The following is a 23,287-nucleotide window of genomic DNA, read 5'->3' as shown; positions in this document are numbered from 1 at the left end:
CTTTCCATCTCCCAAGCATGAACAAACGATTACAGATTACATTACTGGTGCACTGCACATCAGAAAATACAGAAATGACAAAATTGCTTGACTTTAGCCTCCTCTGCCAGATCAGTGTAACAGATGAAGTGTGTTGTGTTACATATGTTTATCAGGGTTGCAATATGCATTAAATACGATACAAAATTATAATAAAATTTGAGGCTGATGTATTTCTCGGCTAGTGAAGTGGATCAAGGGTGCATTTGACACAAGGATTGTTTGTTTAGGCACAGTGTATTAACCAGGCTGCCAGTGACATCTGGAAAAATCCATTACAGCTTGTTTGGAATGATGCCATGTAATGACAAATATTAACAGATACATGTAGAATGTGAGAACGGCAGAAATTGCTTGTTTAACAGATGTTTGCGCTTTCCTTCTACTTTCATTATTAAACAGGACAGATTGCTGTGACATTCTGACAGAGGTGCCAGGAAGTGGGGAGGGGTGGGAGGGGGCAAATGCCCCCCCCCCCCCCACACACACACTCACTTTTGACCCCTTCACTTTTGTTTTTAATGTCAGCAAGTCTCTAATTTAGACACATCCATCGCACAATGAGTTAATAGCTCTTACAAGGCAGATTTATTCATGATTTATCATCGATGTCCAACCAAGCACTTCCCCAGACTTTTTTTTACATGAATGTCAAATGTTATTCCTATGAAAGCCAAAATCCCACTTTATGCATGTGTACACAACAAACACTATAACTGCATCTTTAGTTACAACACACACAAGTGGAGAAAAACATAAAATGATATAATTCATTCCAGCCCAAGAAAAGCATGCAATTTAAGGGACAGTAGAGCTGACAAAGTCAAAAATTGCAGGGTGGCTCAATTAATAATGCCTCAGAATTCTTACTGGTTGTATAATACAACGCTTTTTCTCGCTCGACTGCCGCTTTATAACTAAAGTGGTGTTTTAGACGTCATACGCACCCATGTCCGCAGGTCAATTAGATGAATTGTTAAGGGCTCGTTCTATCACGCTGTTTCTGTGTTGCAGGTATTACACACGATGTTCAGTTTGACATGGTCTTTCAGTCACGCTCCACTGAGAATGACAGTGGCGTTGCTGCAGAATGGCAGCACAGCGCTGGTACTGCACGATCCGTGCCTATATGTCGAAAGACTACTTAAACGCCCACTCTAATGTAAACGGCCCGGTTCCATCACCCACGTTGGCGTCGGGAGTCACGGCTGTTATGAAACACAGATGCACGGATATAATTCAAGGACGCGTGCATGCATTATGCGCCGTAACTCAATCAATCACGGTCGCATGATTGCGCTGTATAAATATTTATAACCGTCCTGTTAAACAAAAACATGCAATAATGCGTATAATTAGTGTGCGCAGGCTTAGAGGATTCGCGTTTGTCAGGGTGAGTAACGCAGAAGATGTTTTTACTGGATGCTGGATATTGTTCTGGATCAGTTCAGCATAAGTGCTACATACTGTAATTCCAAAATAACCACTGCGGTACTCTGCAGTTTGCAGCTAACAGCTAATATAGCAACAGCTGTCATAACGTTGAGGCTGCTGGCTGACTGGCCAGCCAAGGTGTTAATCTTTGTGGTGGTAACAGACCTTTTGTTTGGATAAATCTCAGCTCAACAGAGACATGAAACGGTTTATAGATGAAATCCTGTGGCATTTTGGATGTGTGATCCAGTTGAAGTCTTACATGTGCTTCTCGAGCCGTATAAAAACACACGGAAGCACGCACGCAGACACACACACACACACACACACACACACACACACACACACACACACACACACACACACACAGTTTCACAGTTTAAGGAGGCAGGTTCTACAGTGTGCAGCCCCCCACTATGATGTAACAATGTGCTATCACCAACAATAGTTAAGGTGCATGGAGCGTAACTGCCGTCTTAAAAACTTGAAAATGACCAGATTTCCCATTTTTTATGCCTTAGTTCAATGCATAGACTGTATGGTTCAGCGTAGAGTAATCGAGTCTCACTAGGGTGTACCTGGTGTGAATGTGAAAGTGCTAAGTCCCTCCTGTTTATCTAGAAGGGCATTGTCTTCTTTTTTACTTTTCTCTGCAGTTTTTGCTAGTGATTCATTATGTATTGAAGCTTCAGGTGTTCAGGTTTCAGGTAGTTCAGGTAGAGTCTGTGATACTCCCTGTGTACCACAGCTGACTTCATCTCTTACACGCTGGTATGTTATATCTTGAGCAGTTTTCAGTGGTGGCTACATTTAATTTTTCCACATGAGGATATTAATGCATTCTCTATTAAACATTTCTCTATGCTTATCGCCACTCTGTTTTTTTGGGGGGGTCTTATCCTGTTTGCTTATGCCCGAAGCAGCCTATTCTTAGACGACTGTTCAGTCAGATTCACTAATTGTACAAGAAAACCCCTGAACATCGTGTTCTGTTTAAACCTAAAATGTCAGAAGATGCTTCAGAACTGCCCCTGAGCCACATTTATATTAAAGATCTGAAGTGGCTCCTCCTCGCTTAGTTGTAAACACAGGACTGCACAGAGAGCACCGAGTACTCCGGAGAGTAAAAAGAAAAAAGAAAAAAACTAAAACAGATGATGTCATCTTCTGTTTATTGCACAGTTCCGATTTTAGTACGGGCACTCAATTCTGTGACTACTGCTGCTTTATTATTCCAAGTTTCCAGTCTTGGGATGATGACTTGTGTATATAGGATATGTACAACTAGAGACCGATTTCCAAAACAGAGCTGAGTGTAAACAGTAGTCATGGTGCATGGAGCATAGCTGTCACCTTAAACATTTTGTTTTGTTAAAATGATTTTAAAAATTCCAACAGTTATTTAAACTGTTTTATTTTCTAGGCCTTAGTTCGGTGTAGAGCAATGGAGTCTGGCTAGGGCATACCTGGTGTGAATGCTTCACGTGAAAGAGTTAAGTTCAGCCTCTGTATCTAGGAGGATATTAGCTTTTACATTTCATAGCAGTTTTTGTGAGTGATTTGTGTATGTATTGAAGCTTCAGATGTTTAATGCTAGATGTTACATGCGTTATAAGTCCTTGTACAGTCAAGCCAGTTTTCACAGATCAATACTGTTCCACAGCGACATATATCTACGGGCTTGAAAGTGCACTCATCTCTCCATAATTAGGGGATTTACATTTCAAAATCATTAATGGCTTTTCGTTCTGATGCTCTGTCCCAAGGTTAAGTGGAGCGGAAGCCCAGTTGTGTACACTCTGGAAGGTGAATTCCCTGAGATGCTCTTCACCATCAGCAGAGAGGGGGTGATCTACCTCAACGCTCCCCTGGACCGGGAGACCCAGGACCAGGTGAGGGTTAACGGCTACCCGAACGCCTAACCGGCATCGGTACGGTACTTATCCAGCCCCGACCGGGTCAAGACCGTCTCTGTGTTTTTTGCCGAGTGACTGGCTTTCCAAACGGAACCCCAATGTTCTCTCTCTATGGGGTGACGTAGCTCAGGAGGTAAGACCGATTGTCTGGCAGTCGGAGGGTTGCTGGTTCAAACCCCACCCTGGGCATGTTGAAGTGTCCTTGAGCAAGACACCTAACCCCTAACTGCTCTGGCGAATGAGAGGTATCAATTGTAAAGCGCTTTGGATAAAAGCGCTATATAAATGCAGTCCATTTACCATTTACTCTCCGTGGCTGAAGATCCTCCCACGGCTCACGCCGTTCGATTTCAGCTTAACGGTCTTCGTTTGCGAGGCAGCGTGCTCCGAACTCGACCCGTCGTTTTACAGGCGCTCGTCCCGCGAACCCCGCTGCCTCCGCGTAACGGCGTGAGTCAGAGCGCACTGCGGTCCCTCTTTTCACACGGCGGTCACGGTTTGCCGATGGAGACGTAGCGCTCGTGCGTGCGTGTGTGTGTGTGTGTGTGTGTGTGTGTGTGTGTGTGATTGAGCGTGGGAGGCCATTGTTAGAGTGCTTTTCGTGATAGTTTGAGTGGCGGGCCATAACGGCGGCTTTGTGAGTAGCCCGGGCGTGATTAACGATTAACAGCTCTCTCGACGAGCGCAGAGAGGAGAGAACCCGCGTCTATAAATCAATCTGACTGCTGCTGCTGCTCAGCTGATTTTTTTTTTTTCAGTCACTTTCACGGTTCGCTGTCCCAGGGGCAGAACTAGGTGAGAAAGGAAAATAGGTCACTAATTCCAGCTTATAGAATGGGCAGTAGCCGATTTCGACGCCCATTCCTTCAGAAGAAGTTCAATAATATTGACCAAATCATCAGTAGCATTACTGATGTCTGTTAAACAGTGATGCAGCGCAGGGTGTTTACGTTCAATATGTTTATAGTCATGTATTACATAACCAAAACATGATATCTCAACAAAAAACCTTTTCAATGTACAAAAATGCCAAGTTACTCATGCATACAAAGCACTGTCTAGAAGTCACTAATTCAAACTTGCAAAATCTAGGAGTGCCATTAAAGAATTGGTATCAAAATGCAGTTACAACAAAGTTGTAACACAACAAGTTACAACAAACAATATTGGCTATCTTGGCTCACACAAATTAAACAAGCTTTATTCCAAAGCACTGCTACCCAATGTTTCATAAATGGTTTCATATAACTTGGCCCAGTGTTTTTCCATCTTATCATCTTAAGAGGATGAGGTCATTTTGATCACTGTGTGTAACTTTGTTGTGAGATGACTCACAATAGTACCCAGCTACAGCTCCGCAGAACAAGCCTCTGGCTGGGCGAAGCCTGTAATAGTAGTTCGAGGTTTTAGGGCCTACCTTGTAGTCATGTAGCGCCATGGCGGCAGTTCCCATATGACTGGTACCAACAAGAAGCACAACAAAGATTTTGGGGCTTCATTTCAAAGCTGTCTTCACTAACGTTACACTCACTCTGTTGACTTAAGGGCCGAGAGTCTGTGGTCATTGTGGTTATTTCTATAGGAAACCCTGAAAGGTAGCAAACTCTTAGGTGCTGTATGGGTATGTGGCATGACCCGCCAAGCCGTAACTTGGCGGATGGCATACTTGCCATCCCAATTTGCGAATGCACATAGGCTGGGGCATAGGCCTATTACACTGTGCCAGTTTCGAGCAAACTGCAAGCAATTCCTTCAACTAATTTTGCGTTGTTTTATTGTCAAAATGGGGTTAAACCCATTTCGCTAAGCTTTTGTTCCCCTTGTTGATTTGTGATACCCAATATTAGCCTCCTCGTCATGTCGCTGTCATTGACACAGTATTGCTCAGAAATACTGCCTGCCTTGCTTGCCAGATCTGCGTCAGATGTGACAAGAGTTATTGTAAAAATCGTGCTCTGAACTGAGATAATGAATGCACAAAATCAATGGGTAATTGTCATTATTACAGTACATGAATGACAAATGGGTCACAAATGGGACAAATGGAAATTGCCTGCAACTAGTGGTGAGTCACTCATACATCTCAGTTAACAGCCAGGTTGTCATCTAACGTATCTAATATAAGCCTCCAACGTGGTTAAAAAAAAGCAAAGCTACAGAAACTGGCCAACACAAAATATGCAGCAGTCTGGCACTGTAGCATTCACACTATCGGGTAGTTTAATGTGAAACGGAACATAGCCTACCGGAATCTTTTAAGTGGCTGGTGTCATGGTAACAGTATTTGTTAGACCTTTTCCTGTGATTTAAAAAATGTTTTTTTTTAAATTGTCACAGTTGGACAGCGATGGTGACAGTTGGAAGGATGTTTTTTTTCTTCTCTCTGGCAGTTCCTGATAAGCATCGTGGTGGAGCGGTCGGACGGAAGAGAGATCGCCAAACCCGCGGAGCTGCGTGTGATGGTGGGCGACGCCAACGACAACCGGCCCACCTTCCCCCAGCCGCAGTACCACGCCGTCATCAACGAGCTCGCTGGCAAGGGTGAGAGAGAGCGACGCGTCTTATATCAGACGAACAGGGATAAACGAATTCCTGCCTCAGACTCTCTGGATTGTCACCTTTTTGATAAAGGGAAATTTTAAAAATACATTTGAATAAATACAAAAGGTGCCACCTGACAAAAGAGTGAAGGACAGTTACTTTAGCAAAAATTTCCACACTTTCGCGTGCTCCCTTTGTTTCTGACGGAGCGATTACGTTTGAATCCCAGGGACCGAGATTCTCACGGTCCAGGCGGCGGACAACGACGATCCGAAAACGGATAACGTGCGGATCTTCTACCGGCTGGCGGGCCTGAGTCCGGACAGCCCCCGGGCCCTGTTCCGGGTGGACAGTGATTCGGGGGTCATCTCCGTCCAGGCCGACAACATGGTGGGCGCCGCTCGCCAGTACGTACTGACCATCATCGCCGAGGACGCCAAAGGTGAGAGCGCGGAGGGGCGGGGCCAAGCGTGGGAATTTACTTGCCCTTGGCCTTCTGGAGAGTAGGTTTTTTTTGGAATGTTTTGACAAAAGCCAGTGTTCTAGAACTCCATTGCCAGTGCTGATTGTGACATCAGCATTAGAATGTTCAGCTACGAACATTCCAATCGCATGTTTGTGATCTCACACCTAAAAGTTGCTAGAAAATATGAATTGATAGCATGGCCACAGAAGCGTGCTGACATCAGCATCTGTTGCCGCATGCTGTACTGTTCACAGAGCTTAATAATGTAAGGACATGACATTTAGAGCATGAACAGATCGTTAAGAGGTTGTGCCCCCTGTAGCATTAGTCAATATTGCTCAAAATAAAAAGGCTAAAAGTAAGCTACATAAATCCCCCCCAGAAGGGATTTACATAGTAAATTAATAGTTTTGGTGTCCTCTCTCCTCAGGTCTGAACAGCTCCTGTACCGTTGTTGTTGACATCCTGGATCAGAACAACAACCCGCCCGTTTTTTCCCAAAGCGAGGTACCCGGAATGGTGTCTGTCTGTTTTTTTGGGGTCTGGGTTGTGTTTCCATTCCCTTGCGTCAGAACGGAGGCCGGAAAGTCCAGAGCGACCTCACAGATCTGATTTGACAGGAGCCAAGTGAAACATTACCGACGGGATTAGCTTTTGAATCTCATGCTGATATAAATAGAAGGGAAACAAATGCTACAAACATTTTACTCTCCTTCTTGTTTTCCATGGTAATTTAGCAAAGCTCAGCTCTGAGAAGGGTTTATTTAAGAGTGAGAACACGTGTTGCTGACAGAACAGATTAGTGTTAGTGTTAGATGTTTCAAAAGTCGGCCAAGTAGTCCCATTGCACTGGAAGCTTCAAAACAACAATGTACTCTACAGCCCCAGGAACAAAATCTTTCATTTGAAAATATACTAAAAAACCTTCCACTGCAATTCTGGCAACCAGATACTCTTTTCTCAATCCAAGAATGTGTGAGCGTTTCTGGATTTTGTCCAAAAATGGCCTCAAGGGGGCTCCCTCCCTTGATCCGGGAGCTCAGCCCCTGCCAAGTGCAGTTCTTTCGTCAGTGCATCTGCCTAAAATACAGATCTCAGGGCTTACAGGTTTACGACTCTGAGCTGGTACAGAGGAAATATGTGCCCCTGCTACAGTGGGGAGATGGGGCAGCAGGGGTCCCCCCCCCCCCCCCTCGGTCTTCATGGTGATGAGCAACACTGAAGCTGAGGCATTAAAGTCTATGTTAAACAGGAATAACAGGCACACAAAAATACTCTCGCAGCGCAAGGAGCTTAAAAATCCCCTGCATCCTTCAGCACACGTGTGGTGGAAACATCGCGGCGTTCGGGTTATTTTTAGACCCTCCCCCTCGCCTACAGCTGGGGTGACCTTTGCTAATTGCAGCCGGCTTTTCTGTAAAGATACGCCCCGCCGCACCGCTTTCAAAACAGATGTGACACCTTCAGGTATGCCGCGCACGCGACGCTAACACGCAGCCCCGGATCCGTCCGGAGGGTGCCTTCTTATGAGCAGTTTCGGGCGCGGCGTTAGCGCATTAGCGTGGTCACGGCGCGTTCCCCTGCTGCGCGCGCCGCCGCTGCAATTAAGCGTTTGGCGGACGAAGCGTCTGAGGCCCTGGGGTCATGTGAGCGCCCCTAAGGGACGCGTGAGAGGAGAGTGCCGAGGTCTGCCTGTGGTGAGTGGAGATGCCCCTTGTGACCCCCTCTGGAGAGGGTGGGCCTGTGGTGAGTAGAGATGCCCCTTGTGACCCCCTCTCGAGAGGGTGGGTCTGTGGTGAGTAGAGATGCCCCTTGTGACCCCCTCTCGAGAGGGTGGGTCTGTGGTGAGTAGAGATGCCCCTTGTGACCCCCTCTCGAGAGGGTGGGTCTGTGGTGAGTAGAGATGCCCCTTGTGACCCCCTCTCGAGAGAGTGGGTCTGTGGTGAGTAGAGATGCCCCTTGTGATCCCCTCTCCGGAGGGTGGGTCTGTTGTGGTGACTGGAGATGCCCCTTGTGACCCGCTCAGGAGGGTGGGGGAAGATCACAGTGTACCCAGCCACTCTGGATGAGAACCATGAGTAGCGCATTGAAGCACTCTGAGATTAACAGGCGGGAGGTGTGTGGGAGAATGATAGCGATCCAGGACCAGAGGGGTAGTTCTGCTGTTGCCTATGGGTGCCGGGGGGTGGGAAGGGGTGGGAAGGGGGGGGGTGTGGGGTTCAATTTTAAATAAATCCATTACCTTTTTGAAGGATCTTTAAAACTAGATCTTTAAAACTTTGAAACATTTCTGCACATAATCAGCCATGCTGCCTAATGTGGAAGCGATGAGAAATGTAATAACACTGGAATAACAACTAAGTAGCATCACTGCGTTTTCCCTGGCCAACTGATTGAACTGACCTGTGACTATTCTTTTTTCATTTGCATCAGTCATCTGTGTACTCTCTTCTCTCTTTTATTCCACCTGTTCTGTCTCCTCTTTCTCTCTTGGCCTCTCCTCATCCTCCTACTACTCTCCCTCATTCTCATTTCATCTCTGACTTTCATTTTGGGTCCTCTCTCTCTATCTCTCTCTCTCTCTCACTCTCTCTGTCATTCTGTCTCTTTCACTCTCTCTCCTCAGTATGGTCCCTTTCACCTTCCCGAAGATGCTCGCGTGGGCACCACGGTGACCTCTGTGTGTGCCTGGGACGGAGATGAGCGGGGGAGAGACAGCTGGCTGGTGGATTACAGGCTGGAGTCTGGAAACGAGGAGGACATCTTCACTCTGGAGGCCGACCGACAGACCAACGAGGTCTCCGTGATCCTCCAGAAGGTATTTTTATTGAGTTCCTCTCGGGTCGCCCGATGGCCCCATGGCGATCGTTTCAGTGCGCCCCTGGCACGGATACATTTTCCTGGCTTGCTGCTGCATGCAGAAATATCATCCGCCACTGCGTGCTAACAAAAGCGGCGTTAATGTTCTTCAACACCGCCATTCCTGTTGACGGCGAAACTGGAGACAATAGGAAAAACAATCACGCAGCCAAAAGGGTAATAAAGACAACGTCTGGATATAGAAGAAGCGCTCCAAAAGTGCTGAGCAGCTTAGACAGTAAACCATTTAATCTATTTAAAGTGTGGGTGTCATAAAAATAAGCTATACTAATGGATGCCATTTCCTTAAATAAACTGACCCACCCCCCTCCCCCAAACCCCCCAAATCCAACTCCTTCCCCAGGGTGTTCAGATTCCTTCTATACCCAGGTACAGTATTTTGATTCCTTACATCACACCTGTGCTAATTTACCCCACCTCCCCCCAGTCCTCGCCCGGGTCCTCATACAGTACGTGTGTAAACTAGATGGGGTTGTAAGACAGCCGGGGAATTCTCTAACTGCATTGATTTGTTTAGCTGGCGGCTGGTGGCCTTGTGCCATGGGACTTTGGCATCTAACTGGGCCAGCCGTGAGTGCCGCTATTTTCCGTCTCTCTCTGGGCTCGTATAACCCACATTAGGCCCCGTGGTAAAAAAAAAAAAAAAAAAAAACGGTTGGCCAACTGCCCAAATGAACCCAGGGACACATGGCAGATCTGCAAAACTCATCACCTGACAGAAATCCAGTTCGGCACGCCACTGCTACTCAATTTGTGGCTCAAATCAAAAGCATTCCTGAGCTCAGATGCACTGCTACCGGAGCGAAGACTAATAATATCCACGTGCCGCACTTCAACAAGTCGCTCCGGTGGAAACAAGCAAACTGTTACGGACTTGGTTGAACTTGAGCACCTGAAATACATTAGGCGGGTGCTGGATTCAAACAGAATCTCTGTGATTGTTACTGGAATAAAGGGGGGGGGGGGTTGATACTTGAACAGTGACTTAGGCCTGAGTGCTCGTTCGTACCTATATTCACTGACTGCAATTACACGGATCATCCTACGGCCTAAAGAAACCCTCGCTAATGTCTGAGATGAGGATTTGGCACCCTGATGCAGAAGATATATGTCCGCTGTCGTATTACCAGCAGATTCCAGTTAGATTGATGCATTATGGAGGTTAAGATTGACTTATGATGTATTATGCCATTAATAACAGTTGTTTTAGCAGGGTTCACTGATTGATTGGCATCACAATTAAGCCAAACAGGTAAATGGACAGGGTGGCAGTGTAGTTTAATGGTAGGGAACTGGGCTTGTAGCCAAAAGGTTACAGGTTTGACTGCCAGGCCTTTTTTTTTTTTACTCTCGGGCAAAGTACTTAATCTAAATTGGTTCAGTAAAAGTGAATGTTGATGCTGCTTGTTATTTTTAATCTGAGTAAATAGTAATTAACCTTAAAGGCCTTATCATATATGGGATCAGAAGGCCCGGGAGCTAGCGTGCTGTACTGGAGCACACAGTGCCGAGGGAGATTAGGATGGCGTGATGTGTACCGATATCCCATGATCCCTCACACAGTGCATCAGTGTGTATGTGGGATGGCATCATAGCGCACAGCTAGCAGACCGCGCTAGCGCGATCGATGCAGCGATCAATGGCGGCGGTAAACAAAGCAGCGTTCGCCCTCTGATCTGGGTTAAACACTCTGACGCGCTAGCGATGATGTATGTTGAGGGAGGTGATCCTAAAAGGGTACGTGCCACTAGCACAGGAACGCCGCTTTGGATGCCGAAATTCCTCAGGGTTCGGCGCTACAATACAGCCAGTGTGTCTGGCATAGACACAGACAATGCAGCACGCGTCTGTATTAAAGGATATGCTAATGAATGTGATTAGCAATGAGTTGCGGAAGGGAAATTACCGAGACAGAAATTAGGGGACGAAGGATACTTTCTGGGGGGAGGTGGGGGGGGGCAGGAAGGGTACAGAGAGAGAGAGAGAGGAAGAGAAGAAAAGAAGATGGTGAGACAAGTGAAAGGGGTGGGGTGGCCGCAGACATTTTCAGAATCAGAATCAGTCGGAGAACTGATGCGCACAAGCAAGCTGTAGGTACAATGAAAGGCACGCCACTCACTCATAAGAACGGAGTGTATGTTTACTTAAAACCTGTGTTTTGAGGACCCTGGCTTACATCAGATGACATAAACCTTGTTTTCCAATAAAAAATAAATGGTTCCTGTACATTGCTTCCCGGAGTTACTCATACCTAGATAGGAAGGCCTGCCACAGGAATGAGATGAGATGCCTTATGAATCACATATTAGGGTAAAGTGTGACCATTCCTGGAATCTGTGAGCATTGTTTGAACAAGCTATAGAAGAAGCCATATTGTCAGCAGGTGGATTCTTTTATGATCTACTAATGGAATTGGAAAGATACAGCAAATTGGCCTTGCGACACGCATGTGCACACACACACACACACAATACAAATAAATCCAGCTCCTTGACGGTAAACGAGTACAGATTGTATTGTTGTTGGCCTGGGCCACAGTGTACCCACCTGTATTTCGACCATAAGACCACCCTGTGAGAATCAGCCACCTCCTGGATCTGTGAGGCCCCTCCTCAGCGGCCCCTCCCTCTGTGACACCCTAAGGGGAGGGGGGGGGGTCCCTTGGACTGTACTGACACAGACGTCCGAGGGAAAAAAGCAGTCTTGTTCTGAAAAAAGTAACCATTATGCATAATGAAAAGCTGTATCGAATGATGGCGTGATGATGGACTGAATTGAACAACACGGTCAGCTTTTGCACTCACAGGCCTTTTGTGCTCAGGTTTTTAAGCCGAAAATTAAAAGCACTTTTTTTTTTTTTTACAGTGGCATGAAAAGCTATGGAGGGCATTGGGGAAAAAAGGCGAATGACGTGGCTCTTTTCAACGTTAATTAGATTAATTATCTCAGAGCTTCAGTGAGCTAAAATAAGGCTCTCGAGCATTCAGACTTAGGGTGGTATACAGTACACTGGTGCTAGGCTAATGGTACATGTGACACTGCCATTATGAGTGTATGTATTCATTATGGGCTGAGCGTATGTATTCATTATGGGCTGAGCATGTATATTCATTATGGGCTGGGTGTGTGTATTCATTATGGACTGGGCGTGTGTATTCATTATGGGCTGAGCATATGTATTCATTATGAGCTGGGTGTGTGTATTCATTATGGACTGGGCGTGTGTATTCATTATGGGCTGGGCGTATGTATTCATTATGGACTGGGCGTATGTATTCATTATGGACTGAGCATATGTATTCATTATGAGCTGGGTGTGTGTATTCATTATGGGCTGGGCATGTGTATTCCCGGTGACCCTGGTGCAGGTGCTGGACTACGAGCACATGCGCGAGTACGCCCTGGTTCTCAGCGCCCGGAACCCTGAGGTCCTGGTCCATGGGGAATATGGTCCGGCGTCCACGGCAACAGTGTCTATCGTCATCGATGACATCAACGAGGGACCCAGCCTTCCCGAGAGCCACTACGAGGTGACCGTGAGGGAAGGGGAGGAACCGGGGCGGGTCATCGCCACAATCCGGGCATCTGACCCCGATTCGAACCCTATCAGGTGAGCTGACTGTGGGAAATGTAGTCCACAATCTATGTAAATGTAGTCCCATCTTCTCATTTGCTCAACAAATGAGACTTCACCCAGATTTACAGAACTGACACCCAGTGCCTTTTTATCAGGTGAGTGGATTCTGGAAAATGTAGTCTGCTGTCTGTCTTCAACCCGACCACTCCAATAACCATTTTCCAGGTTATTGGGAGTTCCTGTAATCCCAATCTCATAAAATATGTGAAACACATCAGTTTCATCTTGTTTTCCTGATACCTTCAATTATTTACTCATTTCTTGATTAATTAATTTCTTAGGGATTTTCATCCATTTTTCATCCGTGTTTCTTTAACAGACAACATTTGGTCCCACATTCCACAATTTTGGAAATACCTTCTGCCTTGGGCAAAGTATTCTACCAAATATAGCACGCACATATCCATTTAATCTCACCCTCAGCATTCTGAGATCAGCCGTATTATTAGTAAACATGAATAGATTCACTAACAGTCCAGTGGCACTTTTAGCTGACGGCAGGCTAATCGGCAGGTGCGATCGCACGGGATAACCTTTTTCGGAAAGATTTAGACTTTTTTTTTTCTCCCCCCCCCATCTGGTGCGAGCCATTAGTAATATCTCCGCTTCGATTAACGCGGCGGCTGACGCAAGACCCCGCGGCGTAACACCTCCATTACCGCACGTACGGCTAACTGGCAGCGGTCACGTCGCGGTCTGCACCAATCGGGCGCTCTCAGTCCGGCGGGTCCGTGTAACGGTGTTGTACATGAACAGAAGTGTGCTCCTGGCTCCCTCCCCACCTGGTTCATCAGTACGGGGGTGAGTAATGAAAGCGTGTAATATCCGGGGCCTGAAGTGGGTGACACACAGAGGCGGTTGGACTGGCCTTGGAGCCGGGACTCGGAGCCGAAAGATTTCAGGTCTGAGCACGAGGTGAAACCGGTAAAATATCCAGGCTTGTACTGTGCCTGTGATTTTGAATAATGAGATGCAAATCACTTTGGATCTTAAACGTGTCTGCTACGCATACGTGCAAATGTGATTAAATGCAAAAAATAAGTGCGCTAATTTGGAAATAGGAATGCGACTGAGATCCGTTGAATAAAAAATAGTCTAAAGAGAATTAACAGCGGGATTTTGACCCTTGGCTTCGCTTAGTCATCAGGTTGACGCAAAAGGTGAAACATTCATATCTTTTGTTTGTTTTTCCACTGCTGTTTTTTCTTCCCAGGGGAGTTTTTACTTCACCCGTTGCTTTTTGAGGGTTCGGGCCTGGTTTTTTGACCAGTTTTCCTTCTGTTACTCTGTAAAGCGTCTATTGTGACAGTTCTCTGTGAAAAGAGCTAAAGAAATTGAATTTGATTTGATTCGGTGATTCGATTGACTCCTAGTCTGTGATTCCCGATTCCCCAACAGATACGCGCTGAGAGGAGACACCAAGAAACACTTCACCATCGACAAGGACTCAGGAGAGCTGAGGACCGTGCAGTCGCTGGACAGGGAGGAGAACAGCACCTACACCATGGAGGTTATCGCTGTGGACGGGAGTAAGATGGTGGCTGGGGAACGCTACGCTTTGCTGCTCTTTTCCAGCTGCGCCACACAGGAAGTGGGACCACGGGCCCAAAGAGAGGACTTTGGAGGCACCAGAGCTGGGTTCCATACCATTTTAATTATGAGTTTAATTATGAAATATGTAGTTTGTGAACTGTCTATAGAACATTGCTGGCATTTCTTAATTCATTAATAAAAGGGAGAGGAATAGTCAGCACTGGTACTGATCATCAACTGTAAAATCGTTCCCAATCAAGACCCAGGTCATCACCTGGGCAGAAGGGGAGAGAGAGTGAGAGGCAAATAGATACAGAGAGAGAGAGATGGTGGTGTATACATATAGAAGAGCAGCAGATAGTCACTGATTAAAATAGCTATAACGTTTGTTACTTCTTGAAAACACGTAGCTCTAATGTTTGTAACTTCCTGAACACGCGTTGCTATGGCGTTTGAAACGGGCGATCTGATTCGCAGAGAACTCCTCGCTGTCCGTCACGGCCGTGGTGACCGTGCACATCCTGGACGTGAACGACAACAGCCCGGTTTTGGTGGGGGACTACTCCTGGAAGTACCTGTGCACCCCGCGCTGGGAGGAGCAGGCCGTGGTGCTGGCGTCCCGGGACAGCGACGGGCCCCAGCACGGCGGCAGGCTCAACTTCTCCCTCAGGAGCGACGCCACCGTGCGCCGAAACTGGAAGCTCACGCCCATCAACGGTGCGTCTGTGGTAGCGCCGTTACCGTGGTGATAACCCAGGAGAGCTAGTTTTGCTTTTATATATACATATGTGTATATATATATATATATATATATATATACATAGTGAGATTCATGATTTTTTTTCTTGACTTGGTAGCGTCTCCCAGGGTTACGACAGTTGGTGAGGGTTCAGACAGTACGGATCCCCATCTCATTGTTCTCTAGCAGCCCCCCCTGCTGGCTAATCAGGCCTCTGCAGCTCCGCTTGTGAAGCTGCACATGAATCGCCTTCGTGTGACTCACCTCAGTGTGGCCCCGAGTCGTGGCGGTGGTGATACGTGGTGCTTGGCATCGTGAGCTTCGGAGGAGAGCGTGTACTAGTCTGCTCTCTCCCGAATCAATAGTAATTGAGTCCTGATACACGACTGGGCATTCCAAATTTGGAGAAAAAAATGAATCCTTAATAGTATTTTTTTTTTTGTGTGAAAATCATTAACACATTCATCTTTTTCATGAATGAATCTCAGGGGCAGAGCCCGCTGCTGGCATAAATGCTCTGTGTGGTCGTTTAGGACCACAACCATCCGTCGGCCGTCACAAATCAGGTTTAAGATTTTTTAAATGATGTTTTAATTGTGCAGTACTTGCACCGGTTCCCCGGTCCGCAGTTCCTGCCGACAACCCCCGCCCCCCGCCCCCCGCCCCCTGAAATCCTATAGTCGGCCCTCCTCAGGGGGTTTGTGCCCTTGCAGCAACATTTTTTATTAAAACACTAAATACACTCACACACTTCCTAAGATTAGCATCTAAGCGTCGTGAAATAATCGTTGTCTGCGGCCCTTTCTCGTTGAGAACATGGTGTTTTGTTTTCCTCTGCGTCTGAGCCAGACTGGCGAACCGGCGCGCTTCACCCCGAGCCGCACGTCCTCTCCCGAAGGAGGGATGACGCGAAGCCTGCCTCACGTCCTGCCTGTCGTTGACATCACGGACTAAAATGGAGCCCGCGTGCCCCCCGAGGGCAGCCGCTGTCTCCTCCGTCGGCTCGCTCTGTACATTTCAGACATTTCAGACCTCAGTTTCGGGTCCGCGCTCACGGTGACGAGGTTCGTGGAAATGATTGGACGGTTAAGAAAAGGAAATCGTCTCCTGCCGTTTCAGACGGCTCCTAGCGCTTCCTCACCCTCACTTTCGATAAAACCAGTCAGAGCGAGAAATAATGCTGGTAATGCGGATAATAGCCCACTTCCTCTCCCTGTAAGTGCTGGTGATAAGTCAAACCGATACCATCGGACTGGTTGACTTCGCTCGTGTGACGGAGGCCGGTGTTCTATTGATTCGCTCAGAGATAATTGCGGAAGCGCGGGTCCCCCCCCACCCCCCCATCCCTCCATCCCTCCTCGTCCTCCATAGCGCTTTCGTTTTCCCTTCAGTCTGAGCGATGCGATGGCTGGGGGTTCGGGGGCCTCGAAGGCCTTCCCCCCCCACCCCCCGCACCCCCCCCACCCCCCCATCCCCCCATCCCTCCTCGTCCCCCATAGCGCTTTCGTTTTCCCTTCAGTCTGAGCGATGCGATGGCTGGGGGTTCGAAGGCCCCCCCCCCCCCCACCGACGTGACTATTCCTTAAAATACAGCTGCAGGAAGAAGACATCCCGTCTCTCCCTTTCGCACTGTACAGTCATTCAACCTCCCCCCCCTCCCCCTCCCCTGTCTCTCTCAATGCCAGTACCTAGAGCCATGAAAGAGGAGTAAAAATAATCTGACGTCGTCTGACGTCCGCGCCGTCTCTGGGTAGCTGACACACACTGTCCTGTGCTTCTCTGCGGCGCATCAGAGAACAAGAGTACGCCCCCCCCCCCCCCACCCCCCCACCACCCATTTCTTTCGTAACAGCTTTTTAACCTGGTCCAGTAATGGGACAATGGTGTATGGAGGCTGCTCGCAGTGCGTGCTCTCTTTCACCCAAGCGGTGTGATCGTGGATCGTCCTCCAGGACGCGGTAGCGCCTGTGCTCACTTCATTGGACGCTGATCCTGGAGTGCCCGCAGCATGCTTACAGTGTCCGGCCCCGTGTTCCCGCTGATAATCGCCCTTTCGCTGTGTTCAGTTATAAAGGCTCTGTTTTTCCTTTCCGCGCGTAAGGACAGTCAAGGTTGTCGCTGACAGAACAGCGCACAAAAGGACACTGGTTGCGCAACACTCTCTTGAGAAACTTTTCGGCCTTCATAAAAGATATGTGCTCTGGATTGCCTTTTGAGAGGAGATTTTTGCTACAAGATGCCTGCCACCTAGTTATCCAAGGTCTCCGAAAGTAGTTCACTGAGTCCAGTTACATTTCATCTCCCACGCTGACATTTTGTGAAGAGTGCCAGCAATCACACCACAACAATGGCAGCTCCTGTATGTGTCCCCTTTATTTATTTGTATTTTCTTATTTCAAGATGAATGGTTGGTCTGGATTTGTGATTTTCCTCTCATGCAGGGTTTAAAAAATTTTTTTTTGAAGAAGTGGATTTTTTTTGTTGTCTGTCCTATTATTTTATTATAAATAAATTAATAAAAAATTAATTAAAAAAACCACGTGAGCTGATTTAATCAATAAGATGACTTTCTGTCCCCAGATACCCACACTAACCTTTCCCTCAACACTCCGCACCTGCCCCCGGATGTCTACATGATCCCCTTCACCATCTCGGACAGCAGCTCGCCCCCCAGGAGCACCTTCATCAACCTGCCAGGTGAGAGAGAGGCCACGCCCATTTAAAGGGGAGTGCTTCATCCTTTCAGTGCATTCACTGCTCTACGCTTAATACCTCTCAGTAAGAGGCATATCCACCTAAACTGCAAGCTACTCGCACAACTGATTCGTTTTGCGTGAAATTATTCGGAGAAGTTATTTTATTTCTTCAGTGTAGCAGCCGGAAACTGCACAGGTGTAGCAGGGGTTTCCGATTCTGGAGTCCGTCAAGAAGTCTCCGGGGTCTTCAACGAAATGAAATTTCCGATTTTCCAATATTACACATCTTAGACAGCATTCTGATTAATGTGGTTATTAAATATTTATATGTTATAAATAGTTTGATTTATATTGATCAGTAATATAATTATGTCACATTTTATAAATGCTTCCGTATAGAATAGCACTTCCTAGCAGTCTGTGGTGGCTTTTAGATGAAGTGGCCTACAGTTGACTATGTCCAGTTTAAAAAATCAGCAGTTAATTTCACTGGGAATCTTAATGACTTATTTACATTTTTTCCAAACTACGCTGGAGTCTGGAATGGAATTCTAATCAGTATGCACTCATAACATGTTAAATTGATAACTGTTCTGTCAGCCAAGGAAATTTGTGTTATAAGAAGGAAAATTAATGATCGGTTGATGTGTCTCTTAACCGCCTAGCTTGTCCTCAGAAGTCAGTGCTAATTATCTCATATTATCAACCACCTGGTGTATATAGTGTACATTTGGTTGGTACATTAAAAACACTCCACTGTCTGTGCGCTTGTGAAGGCTGACTCTTAGCCAGCTACAAGGGCACTTCAAGCGCTGAGTCATTGTGATGTGATGATTCATCCGTTCGGTCTGGTGTTGAAACGCTGCAGCTCATTAGATTGTCGGGAAATTGAAATTTGTTTTTCTTCATGTGCCTTGAGAATAAATTATTTTTCTCTGCAATGTACTAGAACCACAGAGGCCCTCCTTATTGGTCGTATATACACGCGCACCATTATACCACTCTAAAGATATTTTTTTGTTCCTCTTGAACAGGGCTGCCCAACCATCTTCCTGGAGATCTATCATCCTGTAGGTTCACTCCAACCCTAACAAAGTACACCTCATTCAACTTCTAGAGATCTCATTGAGCTGCTTAGTAGTAGAATCAGATGTGCAAAATTAGGGTTAAAATGAAACCTACAGGATGGTAGATCTCCAGGAACAGGATTGGTCTGCCCTGCTCTAGAATTATAATTCACTAGCCTTGAAGGCAATATATATGTCTCGGTGATAAACACCACTATTTTAGCCGTGGAAAGTCCAGGGGTCAGAAAGGAGAAGTCCTGCCATGTGTTTTTTCCATCCATGAACTCAGCCAGCTGATTTCACTGGTTGATTTGACAACCTGGCTGAAGAATTGTGCAAGCAAATGCACGTGATTGGAACAAAATACTGGGGCAGGCTTTTACTTTCTAGACGTGGATTTTCCACCTCTGCGAGCAGTTTATTCTACTGTAGCACAGGGGTGTCAAACTGAATTCCATTGGGGCCGCCATGTCTGCAGGTTTTTGTGGTTTCCTTTCAATCAGCTGCCAATTAAGGCTTTCGAGAACTAGGTGTGTGGATTCCTTAGCCAATCAATGGCTTAAATTAACCGCTGGTGCTGAGAACACCCTGAAAATCAGCAGACGCTCTGGCCCCCCAGGACCCCCGTGTTCTAGCAGAAGTTTTCATGTTTAATGAAGATGTCACGAGGAGTGTGCCATCTGCCCTACAGCTTTGGCTCAGCTTAACTCAAAGTTTATTTGCTCAATTTCAATTTAAAATTTGAACTCCAACTGTGCTTTGCCCCACTGTGTTGGCCAAGATGGCAGACAGACACAAGGCTTCCTTATATAAGGTGATGAGAATAGGGATAATGGTCAATTGGTTACAGGCAGGGTTCACATTGCACTCAGGCTTTCAGGGGTATTTGTGAGATCTCAGACCTGTGAGGGCTCAGGTCTTTTTCAGGGGAACTCAGGCAATCTTAGTGGTTAAGAAATGGTATGACCCACTATTGGGGTGTTTGAGATTGTCACACTTTTTACTTCAGACATGGCTGGGGAAACACATCAGTATTCCATCCATCCATTATGTACACCCACTTATTCCTGGTCAGGGTCGCAGGAGGTGCTGGAGCCTATCCCAGCATGCATTGGGCGAGAGGCAGGAGTAAACCCTGTACAAGTTGCCTGTCCATGGCAGGACAGACACAGCATTCACTCACACACTCATACCCAGGGGCAATTCAGACTCTCCAGTTAACCTAACCTAACCTGCCTGTCTTTGGCCTGTGGGAGGAAACCGGATTCGAGTCCCAATTACTGGGGTCAGACCCCCCTCCCCTCCTGTAATTCGCATCCTGGTCACAGGGCCAACGGGGGCGTCTCAGCCGTTCTCCCCATCGTTACCGTCATTGTTGTTGTTGTTGTCCTTGTTGCCGCCGCTGTGATGCGTTTGCCCGGAAACGCTGGTGCCTGAGGCTGTGCCCTTGTGTTTTTGTCCGAACCCGGTGCCAGTGACCGTCTGCCCCTGCAACGTGAGGGGTAACTGCAGGACCGCCGCCAAGCAGCTGCAGGGCATGCCCACTGTGGAGTCCACTCTCGGGATCTTGCTGGGCACCCTGGGGGTCATCGGTAAGTGCTGGGGTTCGACTTCCTGGGCATAGAAGGAGTCCTTAGCTATGATGGCATCCTGTTAGGCCCATGTTATCAATCAGAGCTGGATGCTGGCAGCATATATATATGTATATATATATATATATATATATATATATATATATATATATATATACATATATAGCGACGAACAACTATCAAATAAATCCAATCCATATACTTTTAAAAACCCATTAAAATAGTGTCATTGGTTTCATGGCTTCAGGCACCTGGGGCACTTCAGGTTTCACTGCTGAGGAGATAATAACAAAGATAACCATTCAGGGCTACAGAAGCTGCTTTCCACCTTGTTTCCGATATGACCTATTTTTGTTATTTTGTAGTAAAGAAAGACATCATTGGTGGGCAGCCCGAGCACACAAAAAAATGTAATTAGTGCTGCATTGATTGGATTAATTACAGCTCCAGCGAACTCGTGGAGCGCAGGTCTATCAAATCAAGCAGTTTGGTCTGAACTCCCTGTGACCGTGTTACTGTTTTTGGTCTCGTTCTGTGTTTGTGACCTTAATGTTGCCGTTGAAAGTTCTGGTCAAGCCGCCTGTGATTTGATTACGCCACCCTCTCGCAAGCACGTTTGAACCGCACACCTGAAAAGTCAGTCACGTAGTTTCTCTGAAACAAGTTATCGGTTATAATTGGGATTAATGGCTGCCCTTTTCGGACAGATTGAGTCTTTGAGTGTTATTGTTCCCACCAGGAAGTGAGGTTGTTTTTTTAACTCACTGCTTGCTTTTTAGGGGTCTGGCTGGATTTTTGTTGTCCAGTTTTCCTTATTTACTCTGTAAAGTGTGTTAGTGACAGTTCTTTGTCAAAAGTACTGTACAAATAAAATTGATTTGATTTGATTTGGTTTGTAAAATAGACAACTGTAATAGATCTACTCCATTATCATTAACAGACCTTGCATCACACTAGGGTAATGTTTTGGCAGAGAGTGCATCTGAACAAAAACAAATCAGTCTTCATTGCATTTTCACTAGCACAATCTAGTCACCATTTCTGATTTAAATGTTATCACTCATGATTCTGGATCACTTTTTACTAATTTGCGGTATTATTTTTGCAGCCATTATTCTGACAGTCGTCTTTGTGAGGCTGTCCTACCAAAATCCAAGACCAAAGAGCAAAACCAGCCAGGAGAAATTACCTTTGAAAGCTTCAGCCTAACCTTCTCCGCTCTGTATTTTGTACTGGATTAAGACATGCATTTGATAACACCGCCTCAGAAATCTGTTTATAAACCCTTACAGAACATGTCTTATTTGACGGGGCTGTATGTGGCTGTATGGTCTCGCCAATGTACTCAAACAAGTGGCCATCTTTGTTTTCCCACCAGGAAGTTTGTAAGGGTCTGCATGGCATGGTTAAAATGTCAAAATGTTAGGAATGTAGTTCAGACATTTACTGTGAGCATTAACCCAAAGCTGTAGACCACATTTTCTCCACTGTGAATTTAAGTCTTGCTCAATAGCATTGCACTTGCATGAATTTCTCATTTCAGATGTATGCATCAGAGAAATAGAACACATTTGTGGATGATACGTTTATGTGAAGGACTGTGATGATATTGTAGAGAAAGCCTTTATTGTCAAACTGTTTTTGTGCTTTAATTTTCCTGTGCTTTTCATTATAGTTTTGTATAGCTTTCAACATAATGTTAACTGAATTCTTTTAGAATTGTAAGTAGACTCAAAATCATATATCCATACTGTAATATCACTATGTTGTTGAACAGAGTAGTGGCTAAACTATTTGATATGTGGCTTGTTTCTTCTGTTTTTTTCTGTCCATAATATTTATGTCATAGAGGTGTTCTGTTCAAATCTATAATAAATCAAATTTTAAAAAAGAGAATTTGAAAAAAAATGTGTTCAGTCAAGCTTTGTGTGTTCAGACAGAAATACAAATGCTTTTTAAAGAGGAGAGTGGCTTTGCTTTGTTCGGGTTGAACTGTAATTTATTTCAAATGCAATCACAATGCTTTTAAACCTTTTTTATTTAAAGATTACTGTAATCATTTCTTTATCTGCAAACAAGAGAACCACCTGCCATTAAAGCCAGGCCCAAATCAAATTTAGCATTGCCCACCTGTTCAGCAGACGACTGGAAATCTAACAAATGGTCTATATTGGTATATGTTTCCATAAATAGAGCTTCTCCCTGATGCCTGTGAATGATTCCTGGCCGCTAAAAATAGACGGTTAACTCCAGGTGTGCATTATCGTGTTTACCCATGTGTGCTGTCCACCGTTTCGCTAATCAAAGCCCTTGGTTGGTTGCACAGTGGGGTGAGCGTTTGTCCTCGGTCATTTGTCAGCGCTATCTGGACGTTCGTACAATGGCCCGCTCGCCAGGCCTCCCCGTGCAGGTCAGCAGATGGGCCGTTTGGTTTCCCGGGATTCGGGCATTAGCCACACGCTGAAGCGGGAGAGCTGCATCAGAGCCCCTGCTAGTTGTTCACATGTTCCTGGGCTCCAATAAAAATAGTAAAAATAAATAAATAAATAAAATGAATAAATACATTTTTTTTTTTAAATAATAAAACGCATCGCTTCTCTAAATGTGGTCTCAGGGTTCGGAAAATTGGCAGCGTTGCTATGGCAGGTTCACACCAAACAAGAACAAAAAAACAAAAAAACACTATTAAAGTTCTATTTATGAAACGGAGTGTGACTCGGTTTTACTTCTGCTCTTGAAAGCGGGCG

General features: G+C 46.0%; 1 protein-coding gene across 2 annotated transcripts in view; it reads left to right on the top strand.

Moving 5' to 3' along the window:
* cdh16 (cadherin 16, KSP-cadherin) overlaps nt 1–22,431 on the top strand; it is a 36,591-nt gene extending 14,160 nt beyond the window's left edge. For both annotated transcript variants that reach the window (XM_035416687.1, XM_035416685.1), the window contains exons 8-18: nt 3,240–3,365; nt 5,780–5,930; nt 6,160–6,372; nt 6,827–6,903; nt 9,023–9,214; nt 12,645–12,886; nt 14,312–14,442; nt 14,924–15,163; nt 17,766–17,882; nt 20,424–20,540; nt 21,649–22,431. In XM_035416687.1, the coding sequence (XP_035272578.1) occupies nt 3,240–3,365; nt 5,780–5,930; nt 6,160–6,372; nt 6,827–6,903; nt 9,023–9,214; nt 12,645–12,886; nt 14,312–14,442; nt 14,924–15,163; nt 17,766–17,882; nt 20,424–20,540; nt 21,649–21,749 (1,707 nt within the window). In that variant the 3' untranslated portion in view covers nt 21,750–22,431. The remainder of the gene's footprint in view (nt 1–3,239; nt 3,366–5,779; nt 5,931–6,159; nt 6,373–6,826; nt 6,904–9,022; nt 9,215–12,644; nt 12,887–14,311; nt 14,443–14,923; nt 15,164–17,765; nt 17,883–20,423; nt 20,541–21,648) is intronic.
* The last annotated feature ends 856 nt before the right edge of the window (nt 22,432–23,287 follow it).

The sequence above is a fragment of the Anguilla anguilla genome, chromosome 5 (genome assembly GCF_013347855.1).
Source record: "Anguilla anguilla isolate fAngAng1 chromosome 5, fAngAng1.pri, whole genome shotgun sequence".
In the NCBI taxonomy this organism is placed as follows: Eukaryota; Metazoa; Chordata; class Actinopteri; order Anguilliformes; family Anguillidae; genus Anguilla; species Anguilla anguilla.
The sequence above is the reverse complement of the archived record's forward strand: the minus strand, read 5'-3'. Positions and strand labels throughout refer to the sequence as shown.